This window comes from Lampetra planeri, chromosome 47 (assembly GCF_965212315.1).
Source record: "Lampetra planeri chromosome 47, kcLamPlan1.2.h2, whole genome shotgun sequence".
Taxonomy (NCBI): domain Eukaryota; kingdom Metazoa; phylum Chordata; class Hyperoartia; order Petromyzontiformes; family Petromyzontidae; genus Lampetra; species Lampetra planeri.
Window position 1 is genome coordinate 2,826,364 of NC_136153.1, and position 27,430 is coordinate 2,853,793.

Genomic DNA, 27,430 nt, shown 5'->3' on the forward strand with positions numbered 1-27,430 from the left:
CAGACATTTGTGACGATGTGTGACGGGGGGGGGGGGTGAGGAATGTGACGTCACATCAAAATGCGCAACTGTAAATAAATATAGACAACACGTTCTACTTAATTAAATAGACTTTTTAATAAATGTTTTCTCCTACAACATCAAATTGCAGCGCCACATTAAATACGCACTACAATGACAATAGTTTAAAGCGATTTGAAGCATGTTTCATTTTTTTTTGGGGGGGGGGGGTCTGACTTTTTGCCACGCCGCGTGACGAGGGGGGGGGGTCAAAAATCGTCAAAAATCGCGTGACGTCATTTATGGACGGCCCCTTACGTGTAAAATTAAAAGGAGCGCACCAGGTAGTAATTTGAGGCTGAGTCTACCTAGGGGGCGGGGGGGGTAATCGTCACGTGATGTTGGTGGCCGCGAGCGGTAATTGGAACTCTGCTCTGTGTGCAGGGGTCGTACCCGCAGCGCGCTAACCGCTGCGCCACCGCTCCCCACAAAGAACCCCGACCACGTGGGGACTCCGCCCCGCCCACGTGGTGACTCCGCCCACTTGGTGACTCCGCCCACGTGATGACCCCTCTCACGTGGTGACCCCTCTCACGTGGTGACCCCTCCCACTTAATGACCCCTCCCACTTGGTGACCCCTCCCACGTGGTGACCCCTCCCACGTGAGGACCCCGCCCACTTGGTGACTCCGCTTACTTGGTGACTCCGCCCACGTGGGGACCCCGCCCACTTGGTGACTCCGCCCACGTGGGGACCCCTCCCACGTGGGTACCCCGCCCACTTGGTGACTCCGCCCACGTGGGTACTCCGCCCCGCCCACTTGGGTACGCACTCAGCACGCGGGAGTCGCGGCGGAAGGCGGCGAGGAGACCCCCCCGGCCCGCTCTATCCCCCGCCGGACGAGGGCCTCTTTCCCGAGGCAGTGCGAGTCCCAGCGAGCGAGCGAGCGGTGAGTGTGCAGGGGGCAGGGCGCTTGAGCATAGTTCACCGCGCTGGTCAGTGCGTGTCGTTGACTGAGCGGGCTAGGCCCAAGGCTCGGCCTTCTGACCAAACAGCGACTTCTTGGTTCTTTCGGTAAAGTCATCACGTGGAAGGGAAGTTATAAAATAACAAAAATATTAAACATAATAAAATAATTCTCACGACGTTTCGGCCGCAACGCAAGCAGCCGTCCTCTTCACCTGAGGACGGCTGCTTGCGTTGTGGCCGAAACGTCGTGAGAATTAGTTTGTTTTATTTTTATTATTTTATTACTTCCCTTCTACGTGACTTTACCGAAAGAACCAAGAAGATGAATCCCTGCAGTCACGAAAGCTTTAAATCGAAATTTAAACGGCGACTTCTACGCGCCAACCGGCACTGACCAGCGTGGTGAAGTATGGTCAATCGACCCGCAACGGCGTCTCGCAGTGGAGTAACGGAAGGGTCCCAGCTTGTTGTGTGTTCATGGAGTTCTGCGTCGAACTGAGGCCCTTGCCTGCCCGCATCGGTGCTGATGAAGACAACACATGTCGAAACCAGTCTGGGTTATTCGCCCTCGTGCTAAGTGCGATGCTGCTGAACATATATAAATATTACGTAGAAAACACATTGTCCTGCGGAGGGAGCTGGTAGGAACGTTGGGTTGCTCGGTCAATGGCCAGGGTCAACGGCGGCGTGGTGTATTCCGCAAATATGCCCGACTGTGAGGGCGGGCACAAGCCGGCGTGAGAAGGTTAAACGTTGAGTTTTATAAGGGCACCACGGGGTGACCAGCCCCTCAACCCCTCCCAGCCCCTCCCAGCCCCACCCCTCCCATCCCCCACCCAGCCCCACCTTCCCCAACCAGCCCCTCCCTACCCTCCCCACCCAACCCCTCCACACCCTCCCCCCACCCAGCCGCTCCTCCCCACCCTGCCCCTTCCTGCGCGACGGACACAATAATCCCCTGTGGGCTGGTGTAACCAGGAGGTTCCTACCAGTATGACATTGTGCACTGCCCCCAGAAGGAATGCTGCCGCGGGGCTGATGGGATGAGGAAAAACTCGCCTTCCCCGGCAAACTCGTCCAAAAACAATAATGATAACGAAAGACAAAGATCCCCCCCCCCCCCCGTGGAGCAAGTGCTGCCAGCAAGCAGCAACTATTACGTCTTCTTGGTTCTTTCGGTAAAGTCACGTAGAAGGGAAATAATAAAAATAAAACATAATAAAATAATTCTCACGTTTCGGCAACAACGCAAGCAGCCGTCCTCAGGTGAAGAACATCCATCCTGCTTGCGTTGTGGCCGAAACGTCGTGAGAATTATTTTATTATGTTTTATTTTTATTATTTTATTATTTCCCTTCTACGTGACTTTACCGAAAGAACCAAGAAGATGAATCCCTGCAGTCACGAAAGCTTTAAATCGAAAATAAACAATTAAGTCCTACAGCGCGCGAGGTTGTGGGTAGCCAGCACCACGCCCGTCCGCCTTTGTTTTCCTCGTGGCGATGTTCACCGAACCAGGGCTACCAGCACAGGACTCGATTTAAGGCAGAGTCGACCTAGGGGAGGAAGTCCCAGGGACTGTGTTCAGACAATCGTCGCTGGCCTTGGTGGGCGTGAGCGGGGAATCGAACTCAGGTAGCCAGGGGCCGCAGCACCTGACCGCTGCACTCGCCTGGATTACAACGCGCAATCTCCCCCCCCCCCCTTCCGTGCTACCACCAGGGAGGACCCCGGTCCCCACGGCGACCCCGGTCCCCACGGCGACCCCGGTCCCCACGGCGACCCCGGTCCCCACGGCGACTCCGGTTCCCACGGTGACCCCGGTTCCCATGGCGACCCCGGTTCCCATGGCGATCCCGGTCCCCGTCTTGAGGTTGCCCCTCGGCCCCAACGGCGGCAAAGGCTTCGACCCGAACTCTGCGCGCTTCCGCGCCCTGCACCGCGTCGCTTCCTCGCACGAGACGGGCACCTCCTGCTCCTCCTCCTCCAAGGCGGCGGCTCACTCCTCGTTAGTGTGCCGGGAGCAGGCGGCCCGCGCCCAGCTGCGCGAGAGGTTCCTGCTGGGGCTGGGCGCCGCGTGCGGGAGGCCGGCGCGGTTCCGCCTCTTCTCGCGCCCGGAGCGGCTCCCCGCGGTGCTGAGCGCCTGCGACCTCGAGCTGCTGAGCCTCCTCGTGTCGGCGCTCGGCACCCCGCTGGGCGTGCAGGAGAGCGCCCTGCTGCGCGCCAGCGACGTCCTCCACTTCTCCTGCGCCGTGCCCGCAGCGCTGCCCCGCGCGCCGGAGCGTGCCGAGGGAGCGTGGGACGAGGCCGCCGCGCTTGCTTGAGGGGGACGCTGCCGCTTGGTGAAGTCTCGCCGCTTGGTGACGCCAGGGACGTGCTGGACTGTTGAGAGGCGTGACGAACAGGGAGAGATCTAAACACATTCCTGCTGCGGAGGGAGCTGGTAGGAACGTTGGGTTGCTCGGTGTATTCCGCAAATATGGCTGACTGAGGGCGGGCACAAGCCGGCGTGAGTAGTTGAGTTTTATAAGGGCACCACGGTGGTGACCAGCCCTTTCCCACCTAGCCCCACCCCTCCCACCCCCCACCCAGCCCCACCCTCCCCACCCAGCCCCTCCCTGCACAACGGACGGACACAATAATCCCCTTAGGGCTGGTGAAACCAGTGGGTTCCTACCAGTATGAATGCTGTGATGAACGCTGAGAGATGTGACGAACAGGGAGAGACTTGATGGCATGCTGGACTCTTGATGGACGTGATGTACTCCTGCGCTGGTAAAACATTTGAGAGACGTGCTGCACGTCTGAGACTCGATGGGACTGTGAACTTGTGTGACGTGATGGACAGAGACGTCATGACTTACTGGACTCTTGAGAGACGTTATGAGGCTGTGAGAGGTGTATGGGCCTTTGAGACGTGTCGGATGTGACGTCAGGATTAACCTATGGCACTTGTTCTGCATAGCACGCATCACACGTGGAACGATGTTGGGTCTACACCACATTCATCGTCCGTTCCTGAAAAGCTCCCCAGCACACGCAGCGAAACGTCGGACATCGTGCCGAACAACACTTAGCACCGGCACAACCGCAAAAACGCCACGCGGCTCTGTCCGTCCCGTTGACGGAGTCGCTCCGTTCCAAGCCTTCCTCGATCCCTGCTGCTGGTCGCGAGATGAGATGGACTCTCCCAAGTCACGGGCAAAGGTCCCCCGTGTAGCCTTCGCTGGCTGCTGGGGCAAGTGCTAGTCTCCGGCAGTTCTTGCAAGGAGCCGTCTCACACACAGCCCTGTCCAAGCAGCAGCAGCAGCGTCAGCGTCAACCCAGAGTCCTTCGCTGGGCCGAGTCTCGTGTTCTCCCCGTGTCCAGGCAGCCTGCGGGGTTTTTGTGGGGTGGGGGCCCTCGCTCTATGGGTTGGAGGACCCCCACCACACCACCTTGTGCTCCCCCCCCCCCCCCCCCAGTCTCGGCAAGGGTGGATTTGGTGGAGTGAATCACGATCACCAGACACGTTTCATGTATTTTTTTTAACACGCAACGAAAGTGAGAAATAAATTGTGGGCACAAGCTTTTGATGGAAAGGTTTATTATATTAATATTTAACGTTCAATAACTTTTGTTTTTACATTAGTGCGAGTATTTCATTCTCGCTGCAAATATTTTGAATCGGCTTTACTGCGTCTCGTGTTATTCACTGCCGGTCACACCGTGCCGGTTTCAGCTGCCTCCCCCCCCCCATCAACTCCCCACATTCACCTACCACCTACCCCTTACCCCACATTTCTGTTTTGATTTCACCAGCATTTCCCAACTCGTGGAATGCAAAGAGTTTAACAAAATAACACACATATATATAAGAACAGCGAGGTGAACATACATCACAGGTCATTACAGAGCTCACCACTGACCGTCCATCGGAGGTACCTGGTTCCTTCTGTCACAACATTGAGACTGCCCCACACACGCACGCAAATTAAAGTCATTGCAACGCACGCGCTTCTCCCCCTTTCGCCGGTCACCTGGAATGCGCCCGACCTTAACAGACCTCAAAGCCCGAGACGGTCACGTACGGGCGCCCACCGTGCACCGTAGCCGCTATCGGCTGGGCCACGTGGTGGGCAAACAGGGCAGTGCAGAAAAAGCCTTTCTTGTTCCGTACTTGTATGCTCCCATATCCACGCTTCCCCAACCGTCGCCAAACCAAGATGACCAAATAACCCCCACGGAGCCAGAGTAACCCGGTTCCAGCAGTGGAGTGACGCAGGGCTGTAGGTTTCGTTTTAACGCCACACCTACGGCGGTCACCTAGGTGACCCTTGTCACCATGGTGACCCCCGTCACCATGGTGACCCCCGTCACCATGGTGACCCCCGTCACCATGGTGACCCCCGTCACCATGGTGACCCCCGTCACCATGGTGACCCCCGTCACCATGGTGACCCCCGTCACCATGGTGACCCCCGTCACCATGGTGACCCCCGTCACCATGGTGACCCCCGTCACCATGGTGACCCCCGTCACCCTGCCCCCGTGCAGGGTGGGGGGGGGGGGGCGCCGTGCACCCCTGGGACTCGTGGCAGACGCCGCAATGACTGAGAGCGGCTCCTCTCCCAAGGTGCGGCGCACGACGGCCCTTGGGAGAGGCCCGCTGAGCTTCGGCCCACTCGGCCGCAGAGAGATAAATGAGAGAGCGGCAGACGAGAGACGCACACGGGTCGGTCGTGCGTCCGTGCGCTAAGCCGCGAGTCGCCGCGAGTCCCCGCGAGTCCCCGCGAGGCGCCGAAGGAAAGCGTAAGAAGGGCGCCGCCCTGCGGCCGCGCGCGTCGATGGCCGATGGGAGGGCCCGTCGTGCGGGAGGCAACTCTCGCGTGGGTACAATTTGATCGGCTCCCACGTTGACCTGGGCGTGTCGGAGGGGGAGGCGGACTTGCCCACATTTTATCCGGCCCCACACTGGACCCTGCCGATCCAATTTTACCGTGGGGGTATTCATACTGCCGGATCGGCGGAGGTTGGGGGCGGGACGCACCCCGGTTAAGGAAACTCGCGCCATTCCTTCAAAACTGCCCGACCGGCAGATGAAATGGAACCCTGCGTCCTCTCAGATCGCGGGTTCCGGCGTGCGAAACGTGGCTCGGCGCGCGGCCGCGACGATCCCGACTCAGAGCGACGACTCCGGCGGGAGGACCTCCCTGACGTAGTTGGAGGGGAAGAGGCCGCGCAGGCCGCCGGCCTCGCCCTCCCACCAGTCGGGGTGGGCCTGCCGCGTCACGCCGATGCTCTGGCCGCGCACGAACGAGAGCTCGTCCGAGTTCTGCGCGCAGTAGTCGTAGAGGGCCACGACGCTGCGGGCCGACGGGCCCCCGGGCCGCGACGCGGTGGTGTCCGCGCCGCGACCGGCGCTGCCGCCGGGGCACGCCGGTGCCGACGCCGGTGCCGACGACGGTGCAGACGGTGCGGACGGTTCGCCGGCCTGAGAGGAAAGGGGGACAAGGCAGCGTGAGCGACGACGGGACCAGGGTGTGATGACGATTTGAGTTGAGCGTATTTTTTATGATACTTTTTACAGCAGCACATGGGGTCTGGCATACCACACCGAGGGGTTCCAACAACGGGATACAAAAATGTAAAATTAAAGCTTGTGTTGCCTCCGAAACGTGATTTTTATTTTATTTTACTTTTATTAATTTTAATTTTTCACCTACGTGACTTTACCGAAAAAACCTAAGAATATGAATCCTTGCAGTCACGAAAGCTTCAAATCTAGAACAAAAAAAAACCGCAAACATCCATTCCGGCGCGGCAGAACCACGTAAAGGGGACAGAAGAATGAAGGGGAGTAGGGCCTCCCCCACTGCCCCATGGAGTTGAGTTTGTTTTGACCGGGTATGGACCAGAGAGTCGAGGAGAGAATCGTTTCCCCCCCAACACGTTGCCCACGCCACCACCCTGCACGCACCCACCTTGGTGGTCAGCACCTCCACGTGATTGCTCGGGAAGAGGCCCGTCTTGCCGTTGAGCGTCCCTGTCCACCAATCCCTGTCGTTCTTACTGACCAGCGTGATGATGTCGCCCTTCAGGAAGGACAAATCGCCGGCCTCTTTGCTCGTGTAGTCAAACAGCGCGGCGCACTCTGCAGAGAGACACAGAAGCCAGCAGAGACAATGGTGTAGATCAAAAAGGAAGGCCTCACCGAGTCTGAAGACTTTTTTAGGAGGGTCCTGCCAAGTTTTTGCAGTCGTGGGCGATGTTGCTGTTTGCTTCGTGTGTGTGATCCCCAATTGAGTAATTCAATTCCCGCTCACGGCCAACACCAGTGACGATTATCTGAACCGGTCCTGGGCCTCCCCTAGGTCGACTCAGCCTCGAATGAGTACCTGGTGCGGTGTGTAAACATCGCCACTGGGGAGACAAAGGCGGCCGGACGTGGTGCCGGCTGCCAGCCCCCTCGTGCGTAGTGCCGCCCTTCCAAGGTGCTCGCTCACAGCACTTGCTAAGGCTACACGGTAGACATTTGTCTTTGCGTGTGTGCGTGTGTGGACGTGTGTGCGTGTGGACCTGCGTGTGTACATGTGGACGTGTGTACATGTGGACGTGTGTGCGCGTGGACGTGTGTGTACGTGTGTGTGCGTGTGGACGTGTGTGCGCGTGGACCTGTGTGCGCGTGTGTGTGCGTGTGGACGTGTGTGCACGTGTGTGCGTGTGGACGTGTGTGCGTGTGGACGTGTGTGTGGATGTGTGTGCACGTGTGTGCGTGTGTGTGCGTGTGGACGTACTCTCATGTCTGTGGACTGGAGGAGCAGGGGCCTTTGGCTTGGAGACTGAAACACAAAATGGTCATCAGCCGAGCCCAAAACAAAACGCTCAACCGCACATTTAATGTTTTCGACAATCTCATCCCGATTGTGCCAACACCGGCGTGGCGTAATGAGATGGAGCACCCGTTCTGAACTCCTGTTATTAGACAACGGCCCACGGAAGCGGACATCACGGAACTACCGCTGAGATGCCTTCAATTGACCTCTGGTCCACACAGTGGGTTGGGGGGCAGTACGTTCCCACCCGATGTTCTCCACACGACGATGCAACTTGAGACTTTTAGATCTCGGGGCTAGAATTTGTCCACGTTGAACGTGGTTCCGTGGGGCCGTGTGGTCCCGGCGGCGCTGCCTCACAGCGCCGCGGAAGTACCAGAGCCGCCGCCAATTCTCCGCAAGGCACACACAGAGTCACGGCGGAATCCGGGAGGTGACATCAAAATCGGGGGAGGCCAGCGGCAGGGGCGGGGGGGCACAGGTGGAGGCGGCCGTTACCTCTCCTCAGGATGCTCGTGTACGGCCGCGACTTGGAGTGGTTCCACGAATCTGGACAAATTGAAACAAAAAAAATCGTGATTTACTCGGGGGGGGGGGGGGGGGGGGGATTCGCTGCGATCCATCGGCCATCGTCGCCCTCCTGGCCACAACCCAAGCCCGGTCCATGTCAACAACAGTCGGCTGAATTAACACTATGAGACATCTCCTTTACCAGTAGGCAAAATATAGTAATAGGTTTTTACCCTTTTAACTGGTACAAAACTGACACCTTTGCAATAACCACAACACAAGCAGTCAAAATGCTAACAAAAATAAACAACTCTGATAATGATATTCACTGTCCTTGAAGTTGATTGGTCCACACCCGAGACAGGTAAAGGAGATGTCTCAGTGTAAATGCTTACCCCGAGCTCTCAATACTCTGATAGTGCGCTGTTTTTGAGTTGTACGCCTTTTGGCGTCATCTGGTCCAACACCAATGGAAACTAGGCTCTAAGAAAAGCTGTCTCGGGTGTGGACCAATCAACTTCAAGGACATTGCATATCATTATCAGAGTTCTTTCTTTTTGTTTGCATTTTGACTGCTTGTGTTGTGGTTATTGCAAATTATCCCTTGTATAAAGGTGTCAATTTTGTACCAGTTGAAAGGGTAAAAACCTATTACTATAGTGGGCTGAATGTTGAATGACTCACCCTTGTTGTGAGGGTTGTCACTCGGCTCGGCTGTTTGGCTGCGTTGGGTGGTGGGGGGGTCTTGTGACAAAGACTTTGCCAAATTATTAAACTAATCGATGTTTATTTTGTCAGGTAAGGCCCACTGAGCTACATAGCTCAACGACGTGGCTTGTGTGGGAATTTATAGCAGCCAAATACTTCAAACGCGTGATGTTGATTCTAAATGTGGAGGGAAAAGCCCTCAGAAAAATCCACGCGACCACGGGGAGAGAGACACGCAAACTCCAAATATACAGCAGGCGTCAAGGCCGGGGTGGAACCCATGACCTCCTGCATACCAGGCGAGGTAGTTAACATCTCACCGACATGGCGCCATAAAATATTATTAAGTGACCTCACAAAATCTTTAAAGAATCATCAAATTGGCCACAGAAACCGTCTCGCAGAGTTGATGTTGACACGCCGCACCAGGTTCTCGTTTAAGGCTGAGTCGACCAAGGGGAGGCCTAGGACAGGTTAAATGCTCACCTTGTTAGTGGTCGTGAGCGAGTAATTGGCCGGGTTCGAAGCGCAGCGCGCTAATCGGGCGGGTCAAGTGGTTGGATTGTTATGGAGTGCCTGGGTGCTAGTGGTGGTGGTTGTGGTTGTGGTGGTGGTTGTGGTTGTTGTGGTGGTGGTTGTGGTGGTGGTTGTGGTGGTTGTGGTGGTGGTGGTGATTGTAGTGGTTGTGGTGGCGGTGGTGGTTGTGGTGGTGGTGGTTGTGGTAGTGGTTGTGGTTGTTGTGGTGGTTGTGGTGGTGGTTGTGGTGGTGGTTGTGGTGGTGCTAGTGGTGGTGGTTGTGGTGGTGGTTGTGGCGGTTGTGGTGGTTGTGGTGGTGGTGGTGGTGGTGGTGGTTGTGGTGGTGGTGGTGGTTGTGGTGGTGGTTGTGGTGGTGGTGGTTGTGGTGGTTGTGGTGGTGGTGGTCGTGGTGGTGGTGGTTGTGGTGGTTGTGGTTGTTGTGGTGGTGGTTGTGGTGGTGGTGGTTGTGGTGGTGGTGGTGGTTGTGGTGGTTGTGGTGGTTGTGGTGGTGGTGGTCGTGGTGGTGGTGGTCGTGGTGGTGGTGGTTGTGGTTGTTGTGGTGGTGGTGGTTGTGGTGGTGGTTGTGGTGGTGGTTGTGGTGGTTGTGGTGGTTGTGGTGGTGGTTGTGGTAGTGGTTGTGGTAGTGGTTGTGGTAGTGGTTGTGGTGGTGGTGGTTGTGGTGGTGGTGGTTGTGGTGCTAGTGGTGGTGGTTGTGGTGGTGGTTGTTGTGGTGGTTGTGGTTGTGGTGGTTGTGGTGGCGGTGGCGGTGGTGGTGGCGGTTACCTGACGGCACTGCAGCATCTCTGCCCTCCCGCCGGGCCTCCTCCTCGCTCGCCGTGCACGCCCCCCTCTGGCTCCTGGGGGGGGGGGGGGGACACAACGCGCCGATGTTGGCGATGTTAGCGATGTTAACGATGTTAGCGATGTTAGCGATGTTAACGATGTTAGCGATGTTGGCGATGTTAGCGATGTTAGCGATGTTGGCGTGACGCGGGGCGGTGCCAGGGGGGGCCACAGGCTTTCCACTGCTCGACGACGACGTCGAAGATGGTTTCCCCAAGGAAGCCGTCGCCACCTCTCCGGGTCCAGTGGCCGCCAACCCACATCCAGCTCCCAGCTCCCACGGCGTCGCCAAGCAGAAAAACCACGTCGCTGTCGGCGCGCGCGCGCGCGACGATTTAGTCGCTCCATCTCCGCGGCGGACGTCGCCTCTCGGAGCGCTCCATTTCCTTCCTCTGTCTGCCGTTCCGTCGCCAGTCTCGACCCAGCGGCCGTCATCCCCTCCAGCCAGAGCCGACCGGCTCACTTTATTCATTTATTTAACAACCGCCGTGACATGTGTCCTCTAACACTGGTCAACAACAAAAAAAAATTTAATACAAATCTGGCCTGGACTTTTGCAGCTGTTCTAGACTAATTTCAGGGTGCCGATTCAAAATCTGATCTCAGATTTGCTCTATCACATCTCATTTTGATGCTATCGGCATACCCCATTTTCATTGATTTTACCCGAAATTAACTCTGTCACTTATGATTGCAAGTTGTTGCGAGCCAGTGACTGCTTTAGTGTTAAAATATGGTGCTGTATTTTTAGGATAGTGTGTTTATAATATAATTGTATGTAGATATCCACATTTATTTAATATTTTTCTTCTGCAGTTTTTATTGAAAATGCAATATTTGATATCTCAAAAACCTGATGTGATAGACATCAGGTTTTTGGAATCAGCACCCCAAAATTACCTTAAAACCGTTGGAATACCTTATGCCAGAAAAAGTGTGTTGACCAGTGTAATCGATCGGTTCCTCTCTCAGGCTAAGTCCAAGCACGCACACCTCCTTCCATGCTTCCTTGTGTACTCTTCATCTTTGTTGAGGAATTATCTTTGCCCAAAATTCCCCCCGGCTCTAACGATGACCGAAGCGTAACGATGCAAGTTCATCTCGCAGTGGATTGGCAGAGGGATGTGAAACAACAGCCGCCGTTCGCCACTAAGTGGCGGTAACGTCACTACGGCGCTTGTGCCAGGCTAGGTGCACTTTAAGGCCACGTGAAGTATCGAACGTCCGATGGCAGGAGGTCACGGGACTCAGGTGCCATGGGTTGACTGGCTTAGATGACTGGCAGATGTGAAAACACGCGCACAAATAAACTCGAATCCCAACACGACATGGGGCGGCAGTTGGCGCAGTGCTAATGGCTCTGCCTCCCAGCGAGAAGGGCCTGGGTTCAAACCCCAACTTGGGTGCCTTGTTGCGTGGCGTTCGTGCGTTCTCTCCCTGCACAGTTTCCTCCCATAGCTAAAAACACATCCAGGCATACAATGCAACTGGTGGATCTGTGGGTCTATATGTAATTTTACGAATCTCTACGTGAGTCTACAGTTCAATTCTATGGTTCTCTTTGCAAGTGTATGGGTCTCTCCGAGTCTATGGCCTCAATGTCAGTCGATGGGTCTGTATGCGAGTTTACGGCCTACGTATAACTCTGTGCATCTCTATGTAAGAGCTACGGGTCTCAACGCAAGTCTCTACGCATCGTGGCACCGACCACCCCGCCCCCACCCTCCACCGTCCCCGCGGTGCAGTCGCACCGCCTTCACACCCACCGGGCTCCGTTGGCGAGGAGCGGGAGCGGCGGCGGGAGCGGTGGCGGCACGGCGGCCGCGTCCCCGTCCGTCACGCGCACGTACGACTTGGGGAACCACCCCGAGCGGCCTGCCACCTCGCCCAGCCACCACAGGTCCTGGCGCTCGCGCACCGAGATGACGTCTCCCGTGCAAAACGCCAGGTGGTTGGGCTGCACCGCCTGGAATCGGCAGAGCGCCACGGCGCGCACGCACGAGCCCAGCTGGGCACGCGCGGGAGAGACGGGCAGGGATGGAGAGAGAGCACAGGTGGTGTTAGGGGAGTAGCGGTCACCGCTAATCGCCACGACAACCACCACCATGACAGCCACACCACCGCCAAGTACATCGTCGCCACCAACACAGTCACCATCGCCGTTATAATTTCCACCAAGATGACTATCATCATCACAATCATCACCACCACTATTACAACCGCCATCACAACCACCACCATCATTTCCATCTCCATCATCACCACCAGCACCACCAGCACCATCACAACCATCACAATCACCACAATCACCACAATCACCACAATCACCACAATCACCACCAACACCAGCACTGAAGAGACCAGGATGTTCTCATTTGCACGAGTGACCTGCGTCGTCACCGAAACGACAGCAGCAAGTCGAATACAAAATAAAAGTACTGCGATGGAGAAAAACGGAAATCCAAGCAACAAAAAAAACAGCAGCAGCGTGACACGAGAATCTGAAAGTATGGCGCAAACACAAATTCGCGTCGAACGCCGAATCGCGAGTTATCGCGCGAGCCGGCTGGGCCGGGCCGTGTCTGTCCTCTCACCGGGCAGTAGGCGGAGGCCGAGGGCGCCTGCGGAGTGAAGGCCGAGGCTGCGCTGGGTTTCCCATCGTTCCCGTGGGACCCGTCCACCGCGGGGAAACTCGAGATGTTGCGCTCCAGACTGAGAACAACAAACAGCAACGGACGTGGTCCTCAAGGAGCGCACCACAAAGTGCCGTCCGTCTTCTCGTCTGTTTTCTCGTGAATTTGTGTCGCGATCGAAGCTCCGAGTCGGACTAGTCCACTCGGAAATCTCGCAGAGCAGCAGCGCGACCCATCGTGTCGCCGGACGATGGCCCGCAGAAGAGGATGTTGCAGAGCTACCTCCAAGATCCCTTCTTCTACCTCAAGTGACCATTGGTCTACACGGTAGAGGGCGGGCGCTCTCCCACCCACCCTGCCGTACGAGAGTGACGTTCGTTGCGTGAAGCCGGGGGATACTCATACTCTTAGGATTTTTCGGTAAAGTCACGTAGGTACAAAATAAAAATATATAATACAAATTATAGAAATGAAATAAAAATCACGACGTTTCGGAGGCAACACAAGTCTCCGTCTTCAGGTGGGACCGTCACAGCTAAATAAGTAAATATGGCTGTGACGGTCCCACCTGATGACGGAGACTTGTGTAGCCTCCGAAACGTCGTGATTTTTATTTTATTTCTATTATTATTTCTATTATTTAGTTTTTTTTTTTACCTACGTGACTTTACCGAAAAAACCTAAGAGTATGAATCCTTACAGTCACGAAAGCTTCAAATCTAGAAAGAAAAAAAAAAGCCGGGGGATGTTTTGCGTGCCGTCGCTAGCGAGATCGTGGGGTGATGACGAGAGCGCGATGCAGAACTTGTCCTTAAACGCTGCCACCTGCCAATGTGCCAACGCTGCCACCTGCCTACGTGCCAATGCTACCACCGGTGCACGGGCGGTGGTGTTGGTGTGACAGCAGTGCCACTGGCCTGCTTGTGATCAACAGTGCCGCTGGCGATGGTAGGTGCGTGCGTGCGTCTCTCTCAAGCTGCTTGTGATCAACAGTGCCGCTGGCGATGGTAGGTGCGTGCGTGCGTCTCTCCTCACAAGCTGCTTGTGATCAACAGTGCCGCTGGCGATGGTAGGTGCGTGTGTGCGTCTCTCGCAAGCTGCGTGTGATCAACAGTGCCACTGGCGATGGTAGGTGCGTGCGTCTCTCCTCACAAGCTGCTTGTGATCAACAGTGCCGCTGGCGATGGTAGGTGCGTGTGTGCGTCTCTCGCAAGCTGCGTGTGATCAACAGTGCCGCTGGCGATGGTAGGTGCGTGTGTGCGTCTCTCGCAAGCTGCGTGTGATCAACAGTGCCGCTGGCGATGGTAGGTGCGTGTGTGCGTCTCTCGCAAGCTGCGTGTGATCAACAGTGCCGCTGGCGATGGTAGGTGCGTGCGTCTCTCCTCACAAGCTGCTTGTGATAACAGTGCCGCTGGCGATGGTAGGTGCGTGCGTGCGTGCGTCTCTCCTCACAAGCTGTTGGAGCCGGCGCCCCCGTGCGGCCCCGTGCGCCGCTCCGACTGGGAGCCTCTGCTCCGGGCGACCCCGGCTCTGGGCTGGGCCGGGCGGGGGTCTCCGAACTCCGGGAACCGCGCCCAGCCCACGTCGGGCTGGGAGGCGCCACCTCCCCCACCTCCCCCACCGCCACCCCCCCACTCCTCCGCCTCGCACGCTGCCACGCACGGCCCGCCTTGCTCCTGCGGCTGCTGCTGCTGCTTCTGCCACTGCTGCTGCTGCTGCTGCCGCTGCTGCTCGGAGAAGGAGGAGGAGGAGGAGATAGCGCCGCCCGCGTTGCTCGGCGTCGGCGCTAGGGAGGGAGGGACGATGGCGACGGGGGGCTGGAACGCCGGGGCCGAGCCGGCGTGGCCAGCTCCGCTGGCGCGGGAGCTGGCGCTGGCGGTCGTGGCGGTGGCTGCCGACGGCGGGTCCTGTGCGGGTGGACAACGTGAAGGGGACGTGGGGAGACGCGGGGATTGTCCACCCCCCGGGGCACAGTTCGTGTTACCGCGGGTCTCGGAACAGACACCGACGTCATCAGCAGAGAGCAATTCCCGTTATGGCTGATGGCAAATAATGAGAGTTTAAATTATTACAATTCATACGTTAAAAAAATCACTTCTACCAATAGATGGCGGTAGTACTCTAAGTCTGTGTGCAAGTATGTTGAACTTCTTTCCCACCGCACGTGGCCAACCGTGCTAATCGGAGGTAATGTTCGCACGAGATCACGGGGTTAAATCCATCCAGGTAAGTTTTGTGTCAGCAAATGGATCACAGCGCTTGGCAGACTGGCTGCTGCTGCCATCACCGCCGCCGCCGTTTTAGGGAATATTAATACCAGCGAGGTGGCAATATCAGGCTCTTAGCAGCCACGCAACACGATGATCGGTGTCCGTGCTTGGCGCTACGATCGCATCACCCCCACACTGAGCTCGATCTCGTCAGAGCTAAGCGGGGTTGATCCTGGACATCACTTGGATGGGCGATGACGGATTTTATTTTTAAATTGCTCGTGTTTTCCCCGCAAAGCCTCACAGTCTCAAGGCTCTTTATCCAAGAGGGTTCGGCCAATTATTTGCAGGAGGAAGCGATGCTGCCACTGTGTGTATGGTTATTTTGTTAGCTTATAGAAGGAAATCAGAGAACCCACAGAACATGGGGAGAACATAGAAACTCCACACAGAAAGGCGCCCGACTCAGAACTCGGGCGCTCACTCACACACTTGCTTGTATGCTCATACACAAAGACAAAGATCCCCCGTATAGTCTTTAACAGACGGCTGGGGCAAGAGCTGTTAGCGAGCAACTTGGGTCGCCGAGTTCGTGGAGTAGCGTGCCAACTGGTTCACTACCGCTCGTACGCACGCACACCTCGCACGCACACCTCGCAAGCACGCACACCTCGCACGCACACCTCGCACACCTCGTACGCACGCACACGCTGCACGCACACCTCGCACGCACGCACACCTCGTACGCACGCACACCTCGCACGCACGCACACCTCGCACGCACACCTCGCACGCACACCTCGTACGCACGCACACGCCGCACGCACACCTCGCACGCACGCACACGCCGCACGCACACCTCGCACGCACACCTCGCACGCACACCTCGTACGCACGCACACGCCGCACGCACACCTCGCACGCACACCTCGCACGCCGCACGCACACGCCGCACGCACGCACACCTCGCACGCACGCACACCTCGCACGCCGCACGCACCTGCCGCTGAGCTTGCGTCTGCTGGATCTGAAGCTCGATGGCTTCCACCTTCTCGCGCAGACTCTGCACGGCCGCCCTCCTGCAATGGACCTCGGCTGCCAGCGAGTCCAGGCCTCCGCCTGGCCCACGACACCACCACCGCGACACCACCACCACGTCACCACCACCCCGTCACCACCACCGCGTCACCACCACCCGTCACCACCACCGCGTCACCATCACCCGTCACCACCACCGCGTCACCACCACCCCGTCACCACCACCGCGTCACCACCACCCCGTCACCACCACCGCGTCACCACCACCGCGTCACCACCACCGCGTCACCACCACCGCGTCACCACCACCCCGTCACCACCACCCCGTCACCACCACCGCGTCACCACCACCCCTTCACCACCACCCGTCACCACCACCCCGTCACCACCACCGCGTCACCACCACCCGTCACCACCACCCCGTCACCACCACCGCGTCACCACCACCGCGTCACCACCACCCGTCACCACCACCGCGTCACCACCACCGCGACACCACCACCCCGTCACCACCACCCCTTCACCACCGCGTCACCACCACCCCTTCACCACCACCGCGTCACCACCACCCCTTCACCACCACCCCGTCACCACCACCCCGTCACCACCACCCCGTCACCACCACCCCGTCACCACCACCGCGTCACCACCACCCCTTCACCACCACCCCGTCACCACCACCGCGTCACCACCACCCCGTCACCACCACCCCGTCACCACCACCCCGTCACCACCACCCCGTCACCACCACCCCGTCACCACCACCGCGTCACCACCACCCCTTCACCACCACCGCGTCACCACCACCGCGTCACCACCACCGCGTCACCACCACCGCGTCACCACCACCCCGTCACCACCACCCCGTCACCACCACCGCGTCACCACCACCCCTTCACCACCACCCGTCACCACCACCCCGTCACCACCACCGCGTCACCACCACCCGTCACCACCACCCCGTCACCACCACCGCGTCACCACCACCGCGTCACCACCACCCGTCACCACCACCGCGTCACCACCACCGCGACACCACCACCCCGTCACCACCACCCCTTCACCACCGCGTCACCACCACCCCTTCACCACCACCGCGTCACCACCACCCCTTCACCACCACCCCGTCACCACCACCCCGTCACCACCACCCCGTCACCACCACCCCGTCACCACCACCGCGTCACCACCACCCCTTCACCACCACCCCGTCACCACCACCGCGTCACCACCACCCGTCACCACCACCCCGTCACCACCACCGCGTCACCACCACCGCGTCACCACCACCCGTCACCACCACCGCGTCACCACCACCGCGACACCACCACCCCGTCACCACCACCCCTTCACCACCGCGTCACCACCACCCCTTCACCACCACCGCGTCACCACCACCCCTTCACCACCACCCCGTCACCACCACCCCGTCACCACCACCCCGTCACCACCACCCCGTCACCACCACCGCGTCACCACCACCCCTTCACCACCACCCCGTCACCACCACCGCGTCACCACCACCCCGTCACCACCACCCCGTCACCACCACCCCGTCACCACCACCGCGTCACCACCACCCCGTCACCACCACCCCGTCACCACCACCCGTCACCACCACCGCGTCACCACCACCCGTCACCACCACCCGTCACCACCACCCGTCACCACCACCCGTCACCACCACCGCGTCACCACCACCGCGTCACCACCACCGCGTCACCACCACCGCGTCACCACCACCGCGTCACCACCACCGCGTCACCACCACCGCGTCACCACCACCCCGTCACCACCACCCGTCACCACCACCGCGTCACCACCACCGCGTCACCACCACCGCGTCACCACCACCGCGTCACCACCACCGCGTCACCACCACCCCGTCACCACCACCGAGTCACCACCACCGCGTCACCACCACCGCGTCACCACCACCCGTCACCACCACCGCGTCACCACCACCCCGTCACCACCACCGCGTCACCACCACCGCGTCACCACCACCCCGTCACCACCACCGCGTCACCACCACCGCGTCACCACCACCCCGTCACCACCACCGCGTCACCACCACCGCGTCACCACCACCGCGTCACCACCACCCGTCACCACCACCGCGTCACCACCACCCCGTCACCACCACCGAGTCACCACCACCGCGTCACCACCACCCGTCACCACCACCGCGTCACCACCACCGCGTCACCACCACCGCGTCACCACCACCCGTCACCACCACCGCGTCACCACCACCCCGTCACCACCAACGCGTCACCACCACCCCGTCACCACCACCCATCACCACCACCCCGTCACCACCACCGCGTCACCACCACCGCGTCACCACCACCCCGTCACCACCACCCGTCACCACCACCGCGTCACCACCACCCCGTCACCACCACCGCGTCACCACCACCCCGTCACCACCACCCATCACCACCACCCCGTCACCACCACCGCGTCACCACCACCGCGTCACCACCACCGCGTCACCACCACCGCGTCACCACCACCCGTCACCACCACCGCGTCACCACCACCCGTCACCACCACCGCGTCACCGCCACCCCCGTCACCGCCACCCCGTCACCGCCACCGCGTCACCGCCACCGCGTCACCGCCACCGCGTCACCGCCACCGCGTCACCGCCACCGCGTCACCGCCACCGCGTCACCGCCACCGCGTCACCGCCACACCGCCACCCCGCCACCACCACCGCGTCACCGCCACCGCGTCACCGCCACCGCGTCACCGCCACCGCGTCACCGCCACACCGCCACCCCCGTCACCACCACCGCGTCACCGCCACCGCGTCACCACCACCGCGTCACCGCCACCGCGTCACCGCCACCCCCGTCACCGCCACCGCGTCACCGCCACCCCCGTCGTCACCACCCCGTCACCACCGCGTCACCACCACCCCGTCGTCACCACCCCGTCACCACCACCGCGTCACCACCACCGCCGCGTGGTCATGCAAGCAGCACACGCCATGTACACAACAACAACAACTGCTGCCGTTCGCCAAGCGGTGGTAGTGACGACCGCTTGCCGCGTGTGCCAGGCTAGGTGCAGATAGAGGGCTGCCACGTGAACTGTCTAAGGTTCTCGGGACAAACCCAGGTGGTATGGGTTCATTGAGATGACTGGCATATGCATCCAAAAACCAAAGACAAAGTTCCCCGTATAGTCTGAATAGACGTTTTGGGGCAAGTGCTGTTAGCGAGCACCTATGAAGGCCGACACGGTACACGAGGGTGTGGGTGGCCAGCACCACGCCCAGCCGCCTTTGTCTCCCCAGCGGCGATGTTGTTACACGCCCGCACCAGGTACTCATTCGAGGCCGAGTCGACCTAGGGGAGGCAAGCGCGCGTACGCACCGCCGCGGGCTCCGCGTTGCAGGCGCCCCTCCAGCTGGGCGCGCTGTGCCCTCAGCGCCTCCAGGGAGCTCTGTGCAGCGCCCACCTGGGCCTCCAGACGGCGCGACTCGGCGTCGAGCCGGCCCGCTCGCTCGTCGAGCGCGTCCAACCGCGAGCGGCACTCCGCCGCGCTCTGCCTCGTGGCCGCCGCGCCGGCCTGCGCCTCCTGGCGGGACTGAGCCTGGCGGGGCGGTTGGGGCGGCACGGACACGGCGGCAGCAGCAGGCGTGGGTCACGGGAGCTACGAGGGAGTTGCGCAAGACGACGTCTGCCTCCTGTTACATCCGCTCACGTGCCGTGTATTGTTAGAGCGGATCAAACGGCAACAAGCCCCTGGGTGCGATTGCCCTCCCCGCATACGGGAGCTCGTGGGTTCGATCCCGACCCCTAAACCTGCGTATAATCAACGTGCGTTTAGAATATTTGGCTGCTATAGATTTCGACGTGATGAGCCACTTCACTGAGCATCATTTGTGGCCAGGTGGCTTCTGAAAAAGGGCTATAACACTGGTCAACAACAAAAAAAAAAAATTCTGGCCTGGACTTTTGCAGCTGTTCTAGACTAATTTTAGGGCGCTGATTCCAAATCTGATCTCAGATTTGCTCTATCACATCTCATTTTTATGCTATCGGCATACCCCATTTTCATTAATTTTACCCGAAATTAACTCTGTCACTTATGATTGCAAGTTGTTGCGAGTCAGTGACTGCTTTAGTGTTAAAATATGGTGCTGTATTTTTAGGATAGTGTGTTTATAATATAATTGTATGTAGATATCCACATTTATTTAATATTTTTCTTCTGCAGTTTTTATTGAAAATGCAATATTTGATAGACAAAAACTGATGCCAGATTTGGAATCAGCACCCCAAAATTACCTTAAAACCGTTGGAATACCTTATGCCAGAAAAAGTGTGTTGACCAGTGTAATAGCTCAACAAAGTGGCTTATCACGTGGAAATGTACAGCAGGCAAATACTCTAAACGTGTGACGTTTATTCTAAATGTGGAGGGGACAACCAGAGGACCCGGAGAAAAATCCACACGACCATGGGAGAGAGAGACACACTCCATAATCACAGGCGTCAGGGTCGGCAACCAACGGCCTCCCGCATACCAGGCGCCCCGTCACTTGGCCCGAACCGACAAGTAGTGTAATTTTTCGATTTAAAGCTTTCGTGACTGCAGGGATTCATCTTCTTGGTTCTTTCGGTAAAGTCATGTAGAAGGGAAGTAATAAAATAATAAAAATAAAACATAATAAAATAATTCATTTAGACGCTGTCTCCCCGACAGACCTGGTCTTCACCTGAGGACGGCTGCTTGCGTTGTGGCCGAAACGTCGTGAGAATTATTTTAGTATGTTTTATTTGTATTATTTTATTATGTTTTATTTTTATTATTTTATTACTTCCCTTCCTACGTGACTTTACCGAAAGAACCAAGAAGAAGTAGTGTAATACTGCGCCCTTGATGATGTGAAAATGTTTGAAGATTCCCCGCGTCCCTTTCTCTCTCCCCTCAAATCTCCCGAGCGGCCCCGGTGGGCCGGGGTGTTTGTCCGGCGCTCGCCGGGGGGCCGAGCGGCACTCACGAGCGCCAGCAGCCGGGCGGCGAGGACGTCACGGCGCTGGCGCAGCGCCTGCACCTCGGCCCGCGAGCCCTCCCGCTGTCCCTCCAGCTGCTGCCTGCGCGCGGCCTGGCACAGAGGGACGGACGGGGCATGCGGGATCGCCACCGTCATCATCGTCTTCATCACCGTCATCGTCATTCCCTTCATCATCGTCGTCACGACCATCATACTCATCGTCGTCGTCATTCCCTTCATCATCGTCATTGTCTTCATCACCGTCAGCATCATTCCCTTCATCATCGTCATTGTCTTCATCACCGTCAACATCATTCCCTTCATCATTGTCGTCACGGCCATCAGACTCATCACCGTCATCGTCATTCCCTTCATCATCGTCATTGTCTTCATCACCGTCGTCATCATTCCCTTCATCATCGTCATTGTCTTCATCACCGTCATCGTCATTCCCTTCATCATCGTCATTGTCTTCATCACCGTCATCGTCATTCCCTTCATCATCGTCATTGTCTTCATCACCGTCAGCATCATTCCCTTCATCATCATCGTCACGACCATCACACTCATCGCCGTCACCGTGCTGATCAGAATCAGAATATTTATTTTTTCTGCGAGAATCCGATGAGCGATGAAGCTCTTTCTTCACAGATGCCCAGTAGCGGCGGGTGATACAGTCACAATAACAACACAAAAACAATAATAAACTATGTTTATTTTATAAACGATGTTTATTTTACCAGGTAAGCCCCAATGAGCTATTAGCTACTTGTTTCAGAAGCGACCTGGCCACAAATGATTGCTCAACTACGTTGCGGCTCATCATGTGGAAATTTACAGCAGCTAAATAATCGACATACACGAAACGCAGGTTTGTAAATGTCGAGGGACAAACCGGAGAAAAAACATCCACGCGAACACAGGGAGAGACACATGCAAATATACAGCAGGCGATAACATCTCCAAGCCACGAGGTGGCCCTTAAATAAATAAATTATAACTGCGTAAGTACATCAATTCCCAAGCTTGGTAGAGGCAGTAAAAACAACGGCAGGAACAGTGCCAGACCACACCAAGTCAACAACAACAACAACCACCAACACGACAGTCTCTCACCGTCTGCCGAGCGATCTCCTCCTGCTCCTCCTTGCGCTGCGCTTCGCGAAGCGCCTCCCGCCTCCGCTGCAGCTCCGCCTCCCCTCGCTCCATGTTCTCCCTGCGACGCTCCAGGAACGAATCTGCCGAGCGGCGCCGTCACTCGTTAAAGCACTTTCACAAACATCTCTGCCGATCGGCACGCCGATCGGCACGCCGCTCGGCACGCCGCTCGGCACGCCGCTCGGCACGCCGCTCGGCACGCCGCTCGGCACGCCGCTCGGCACGCCGCTCGGCACGCCGCTCGGCACGCCGCTCGGCACGCCGCTCGGCACGCCGCTCGGCACGCCGCTCGGCACGCCGCTCGGCACGCCGCTCGGCACGTCGATCGGCACGGCGCTCGGCACGCCGCTCGGCACGCCGCTCGGCACGCCGCTCGGCGCTCGGCACGCCGCTCGGCACGCCGCTCGGCACGCAACCGCGGCCCCGGGGGCCCTTCGCAGTGACGGCTCTGGATTGGGACAAAAATAAAATAAAAACCACCGGCCGATCGTTTTCCACCTCGAGCATCGGCTGATGTGAAGAAATATGTTCTTGCACTTGACTTGCGACAGATTCGACCGTTGCCTGCGTTTTCTGACACGGCCACAACCTGTTCACTCGCTCGCTCGCCCGCTCTATCACTCACTCGCTCACATGCTCACCCGCCCGCTCAATCACCCACCCGTTCACCGACCCACTCACCCGCGCACTCAATCACCCACTCCCTCACCGACCCACTCACTCGCTCGACTACTCACCAACCCACTCACCCACCCACTCACCCACCCGCTCAATCACCCACCCACTCACCGACCCACTCACCCACCCGCTCAATCACCCACCCACTCACCGACCCACTCACCCACCCGCTCAATCACCCACCCACTCACCGACCCACTCACCCACCCGCTCAATCACCCACCCACTCACCGACCCACTCACCCACCCGCTCAATCACCCACCCACTCACCGACCCACTCACCCGCCCACTCACTCGCTCGACTACTCACCAACCCACTCTCTGACTGCGCCTGTCTTCCTGACGTGCCTACAAGCGCTTCGCTCGCTCACTCGACTGTAAAGACCCAAACCCCAGAGGGGCCGTGTAGGATGCAGCAGACCTTTCGTGTGAACTGCTCAACGTGAGAGGGAGCCACAGCCCACAGCCACCAACCCTCTTGCTCTGTGCACCGTGCAATAGAAGCTGGCTCAGAATGATCACGATGATAATCATTGAAATTCACACCATTCATGCCAAGTGCCTCCCACTACACCGCACATTAATTACCTACTATAATCACCCAGAAATGTCCGTCCGTCCCGCGCGTGACGTCACTCCACATGAGGCCCACCCCCCCTCATTAATATTCATGAGTGGGTGGATTTTTACACCAACGCAGAGGAAGGTCGAGCTGAATTAAATGATTTATTACACAAAGTCGCTTCAAATATGACGTTTCTTGACAGATAGTGACGGTAAAAAATAAATCTACGCAGCACAGTGCTACATCCGTGCGTGACGTCACTGCAAAAGAGCCCCCCCCCCTTCATTAATATTCATGCCCCACGTGAGCGGGTGACGTCACTCCACATGCCGCACCCCTCCCCAATAACCATGAGGGGGTGACGTCACTCCACATGCCGCACCCCTCCCCAATAACCATGAGGGGGTGACGTCACTCCACATGCCGCACCCCTCCCCAATAACCATGAGGGGGTGACGTCACTCCACATGCCACACCCCTCCCCAATAACCATGAGGGGGTGACGTCACTCCACATGCCGCACCCCTCCCCAATAACCATGAGCGGGTGACGTCACTCCACATGCCACACCCCTCCCCAATAACCATGAACAGGTGACGTCACTCCACATGCCGCACCCCCCCCCAATAACCATGAGGGGGTGACGTCACTCCACATGCCACACCCCTCCCCAATAACCATGAGCGGGTGACGTCACTCCACATGCCGCACCCCCCCCCAATAACCATGAGGGGTGACGTCACTCCACATGCCGCACCCCTCCCCAATAACCATGAGGGGTGACGTCACTCCACATGCCGCACCCCTCCCCTCATTAATAACCATTAGCGGGTGACGTCACTCCACATCGGGCACCCCTCCCCAATAATCATGAGGGGTGACGTCACTCCACATGCTGCACCCCTCCCCAATAACCATGAGCGGGTGACGTCACTCCACATGGAGCAACCCCCCCCCTCCTCATTAATAATCATGAGCTGAACAATTTTTCTATTTAATATTTCAGATTTACTGCAAAATACACCCGTCCTTGGACGGGCAAAAAGCTAGTTATACATAAGGGCCAAATCATTTCTACGTGGCTACTGCCGAGCAAGTGAAAAACTACAAATATATAAACAAATGAAGAAATGCCACCAAAACTTAAGGCACCAACAATGAAGGAATCAGTGTGTTGAGCCACAACCCAGACTATGGTGGTGATGATGATGATGGTGGTGACGATGATGATGATGGTGGTAACGATGATGGTGGTGGTGGTGACGATGATGGTGGTGACGACGATGATGGTGACGACGATGATGGTGACGATGATGATGGTGACGATGATGATGGTGGTGACAACGATGATGATGGTGGTGGTGACGATGATGGTGGTGACGACGATGATGGTGGTGACAATGATGATGGTGGTGGTGGTGACGATGATGGTGGTGACGACGATGATGGTGACGATGATGATGGTGGTGACGATGATGGTGGTGACGATGATGATGATGGTGGTAACGATGATGGTGGTGGTGGTGACGATGATGGTGGTGACGACGATGATGGTGACGATGATGATGGTGGTGACAACGATGACGATGATGGTGGTGACGATGATGGTGGTGACGACGATGATGGTGGTGACAATGATGATGGTGGTGGTGATAATGATGGTGGTGACGACGATGATGGTGGTGACAATGATGATGGTGGTGACGACGATGATGGTGGTGACAATGATGATGATGGTGGTGACGACGATGATGGTGGTGACAATGATGATGATGGTGGTGACGACGATGATGGTGGTGACGATGATGATGATGGTGGTGACGACGACGATGGTGGTGACAATGATGATGATGGTGGTGACGACGATGATGGTGGTGACAATGATGATGATGGTGGTGACGACGACGATGGTGGTGACAATGATGATGATGGTGGTGACGACGATGATGGTGGTGACAATGATGATGATGGTGGTGACGACGATGATGGTGGTGACAATGATGATGGTGGTGACGACGATGATGGTGGTGACAATGATGATGATGGTGGTGACGACGATGATGGTGGTGACAATGATGATGATGGTGGTGACGACGATGATGGTGGTGACGACGATGATGGTGGTGACGACGACGATGGTGGTGACAATGATGATGATGGTGGTGACGACGATGATGGTGCTGACAATGATGATGATGGTGGTGACGACGATGATGGTGGTGACAATGATGATGATGGTGGTGACGACGACGATGGTGGTGACAATGATGATGATGGTGGTGACGACGATGATGGTGGTGACAATGATGATGATGGTGGTGACGACGATGATGGTGGTGACAATGATGATGATGGTGGTGACGACGATGATGGTGGTGACAATGATGATGATGGTGGTGACGACAATGATGGTGGTGACAATGATGATGATGGTGGTGACGACGATGATGGTGGTGACAATGATGATGATGGTGGTGACGACGATGATGGTGGTGGTGACGATGTATAAAGCCGCTGCTGTAGGCTGCTGCCGTGGGGCGATGCTGCAAGCAGTAGCGGGCAGTGACACCACATCCACTGCTGCACTGTACTATGCTTCCGGATCCATGCCGACCGCCTTCACCCACCGACACTGCTCGGCGTCGTGCAGCACGGCAAAGCAACCCCGGCGACACGCCGCACGGCTCGGGGAGGCCCTCGTCGAGCGGTGGATAGATCACGGCCGGTGACTGACGACGATTGTGACGCCGGTTTGCATTCTTGTCAAGAGTGCTTGAGAGGTCACACGTTCTCTTGTGCTGCCCCGAGGGGTCTGCAACTCACTTCCCCCCCAGCCGTCCGTACTGTCAACACCCTCCCTCCCCTGCCATTGTTCGTGTCCACACTGCAGACACTTCCTCCATCCCTTAAGATGACACGATCTGAACAATGGAAACGTGAATGCGTTCCAACACCGAGAAATACGGAGACACAGGGAGAATACACGCGGAGAGAAACGCACAAACGCACACATACGCAGAGAAATGATACAGAGAGAAACAGACACACGCACAAAGAAAAACACAACAACAATAACCGCCACCATTCGCCACTAAGTGGCGGTGATGTCTCCACGGCACTTGTGCCAGGCTAGGTGCCCTTTGAGGCCACGTGAAGTGTGGAAGGCTCGCTGTTGGCAGGTCATGGGTCAGATCCAGGTGCCATATGTTGACTGACTGGAAAGACTGGCAGAGGCATCACCTGTGCTCCCTACCATGCCAACTTTCAGAAACCCACTCACATAAACAATGACAAAGATCCCCCATATAGCCTTCAACAGACTGTTGGGGCAAGTGCTGTTAGGGAGTAGCACCTATGAAGGCCGTCACGGCACACGAGAGGGTGGGTGGCCAGCACCACGCCCGAAACACACTCACACAGACACTCACACAGACACTCACACATTTTCTTACAAAACAACCGCCATTCGCCACTAAGTGGTGGTGACGTCACCACGGCGCTTGTGCCAGGCTATGTGCACTTTAAAGCCACGTGAAGTGTGGAACGCCCGCTGGCAGGTCACAGGACAGACCCAGGTGCCATGGGTCGACTGACTGAGATGACTGGCCGATGCACCACCTGTGTCCCCTACTGTGCCAACTGGCTGTGCTTTAGCCACCCGGCGCTCCGCTCGTTGTTGTGAGCGTCGCTCCTCCGCCCTCCATTTGTTGGAGGGCGACTGCCTCCAACTGCCCAGTAGCGTCCTTCACGAGCCTCCTCCACAGAGGCCGA

At 57.6% G+C, this 27,430-nt stretch overlaps 2 protein-coding genes across 2 annotated transcripts in view; one reads left to right on the forward strand and one right to left on the reverse strand.

Moving 5' to 3' along the window:
* The first annotated feature begins 2,698 nt into the window (after positions 1–2,698).
* On the forward strand, positions 2,699–4,539 carry GEMIN7 (gem nuclear organelle associated protein 7). The gene has a single exon (XM_078615439.1). It carries the CDS (start codon positions 2,800–2,802, stop codon positions 3,292–3,294), a length of 495 nt encoding a protein of 164 aa, XP_078471565.1. The 5' UTR covers positions 2,699–2,799; the 3' UTR covers positions 3,295–4,539.
* The window catches only part of LOC144733443 (uncharacterized), a 35,162-nt gene continuing 12,271 nt past the window's right edge, over positions 4,540–27,430 (reverse strand). Inside the window, exons 6-17 of the mRNA XM_078615351.1 lie at positions 22,374–22,495; positions 21,264–21,368; positions 19,630–19,849; positions 16,206–16,324; positions 14,448–14,902; positions 12,957–13,074; positions 12,129–12,370; positions 10,303–10,376; positions 8,284–8,334; positions 7,747–7,791; positions 6,934–7,103; positions 4,540–6,443 (exon numbers count right to left, since the gene is read on the reverse strand). Of these exons, the coding sequence (XP_078471477.1) occupies positions 6,132–6,443; positions 6,934–7,103; positions 7,747–7,791; positions 8,284–8,334; positions 10,303–10,376; positions 12,129–12,370; positions 12,957–13,074; positions 14,448–14,902; positions 16,206–16,324; positions 19,630–19,849; positions 21,264–21,368; positions 22,374–22,495 (2,033 nt within the window). The 3' untranslated portion in view covers positions 4,540–6,131. The remainder of the gene's footprint in view (positions 6,444–6,933; positions 7,104–7,746; positions 7,792–8,283; positions 8,335–10,302; positions 10,377–12,128; positions 12,371–12,956; positions 13,075–14,447; positions 14,903–16,205; positions 16,325–19,629; positions 19,850–21,263; positions 21,369–22,373; positions 22,496–27,430) is intronic.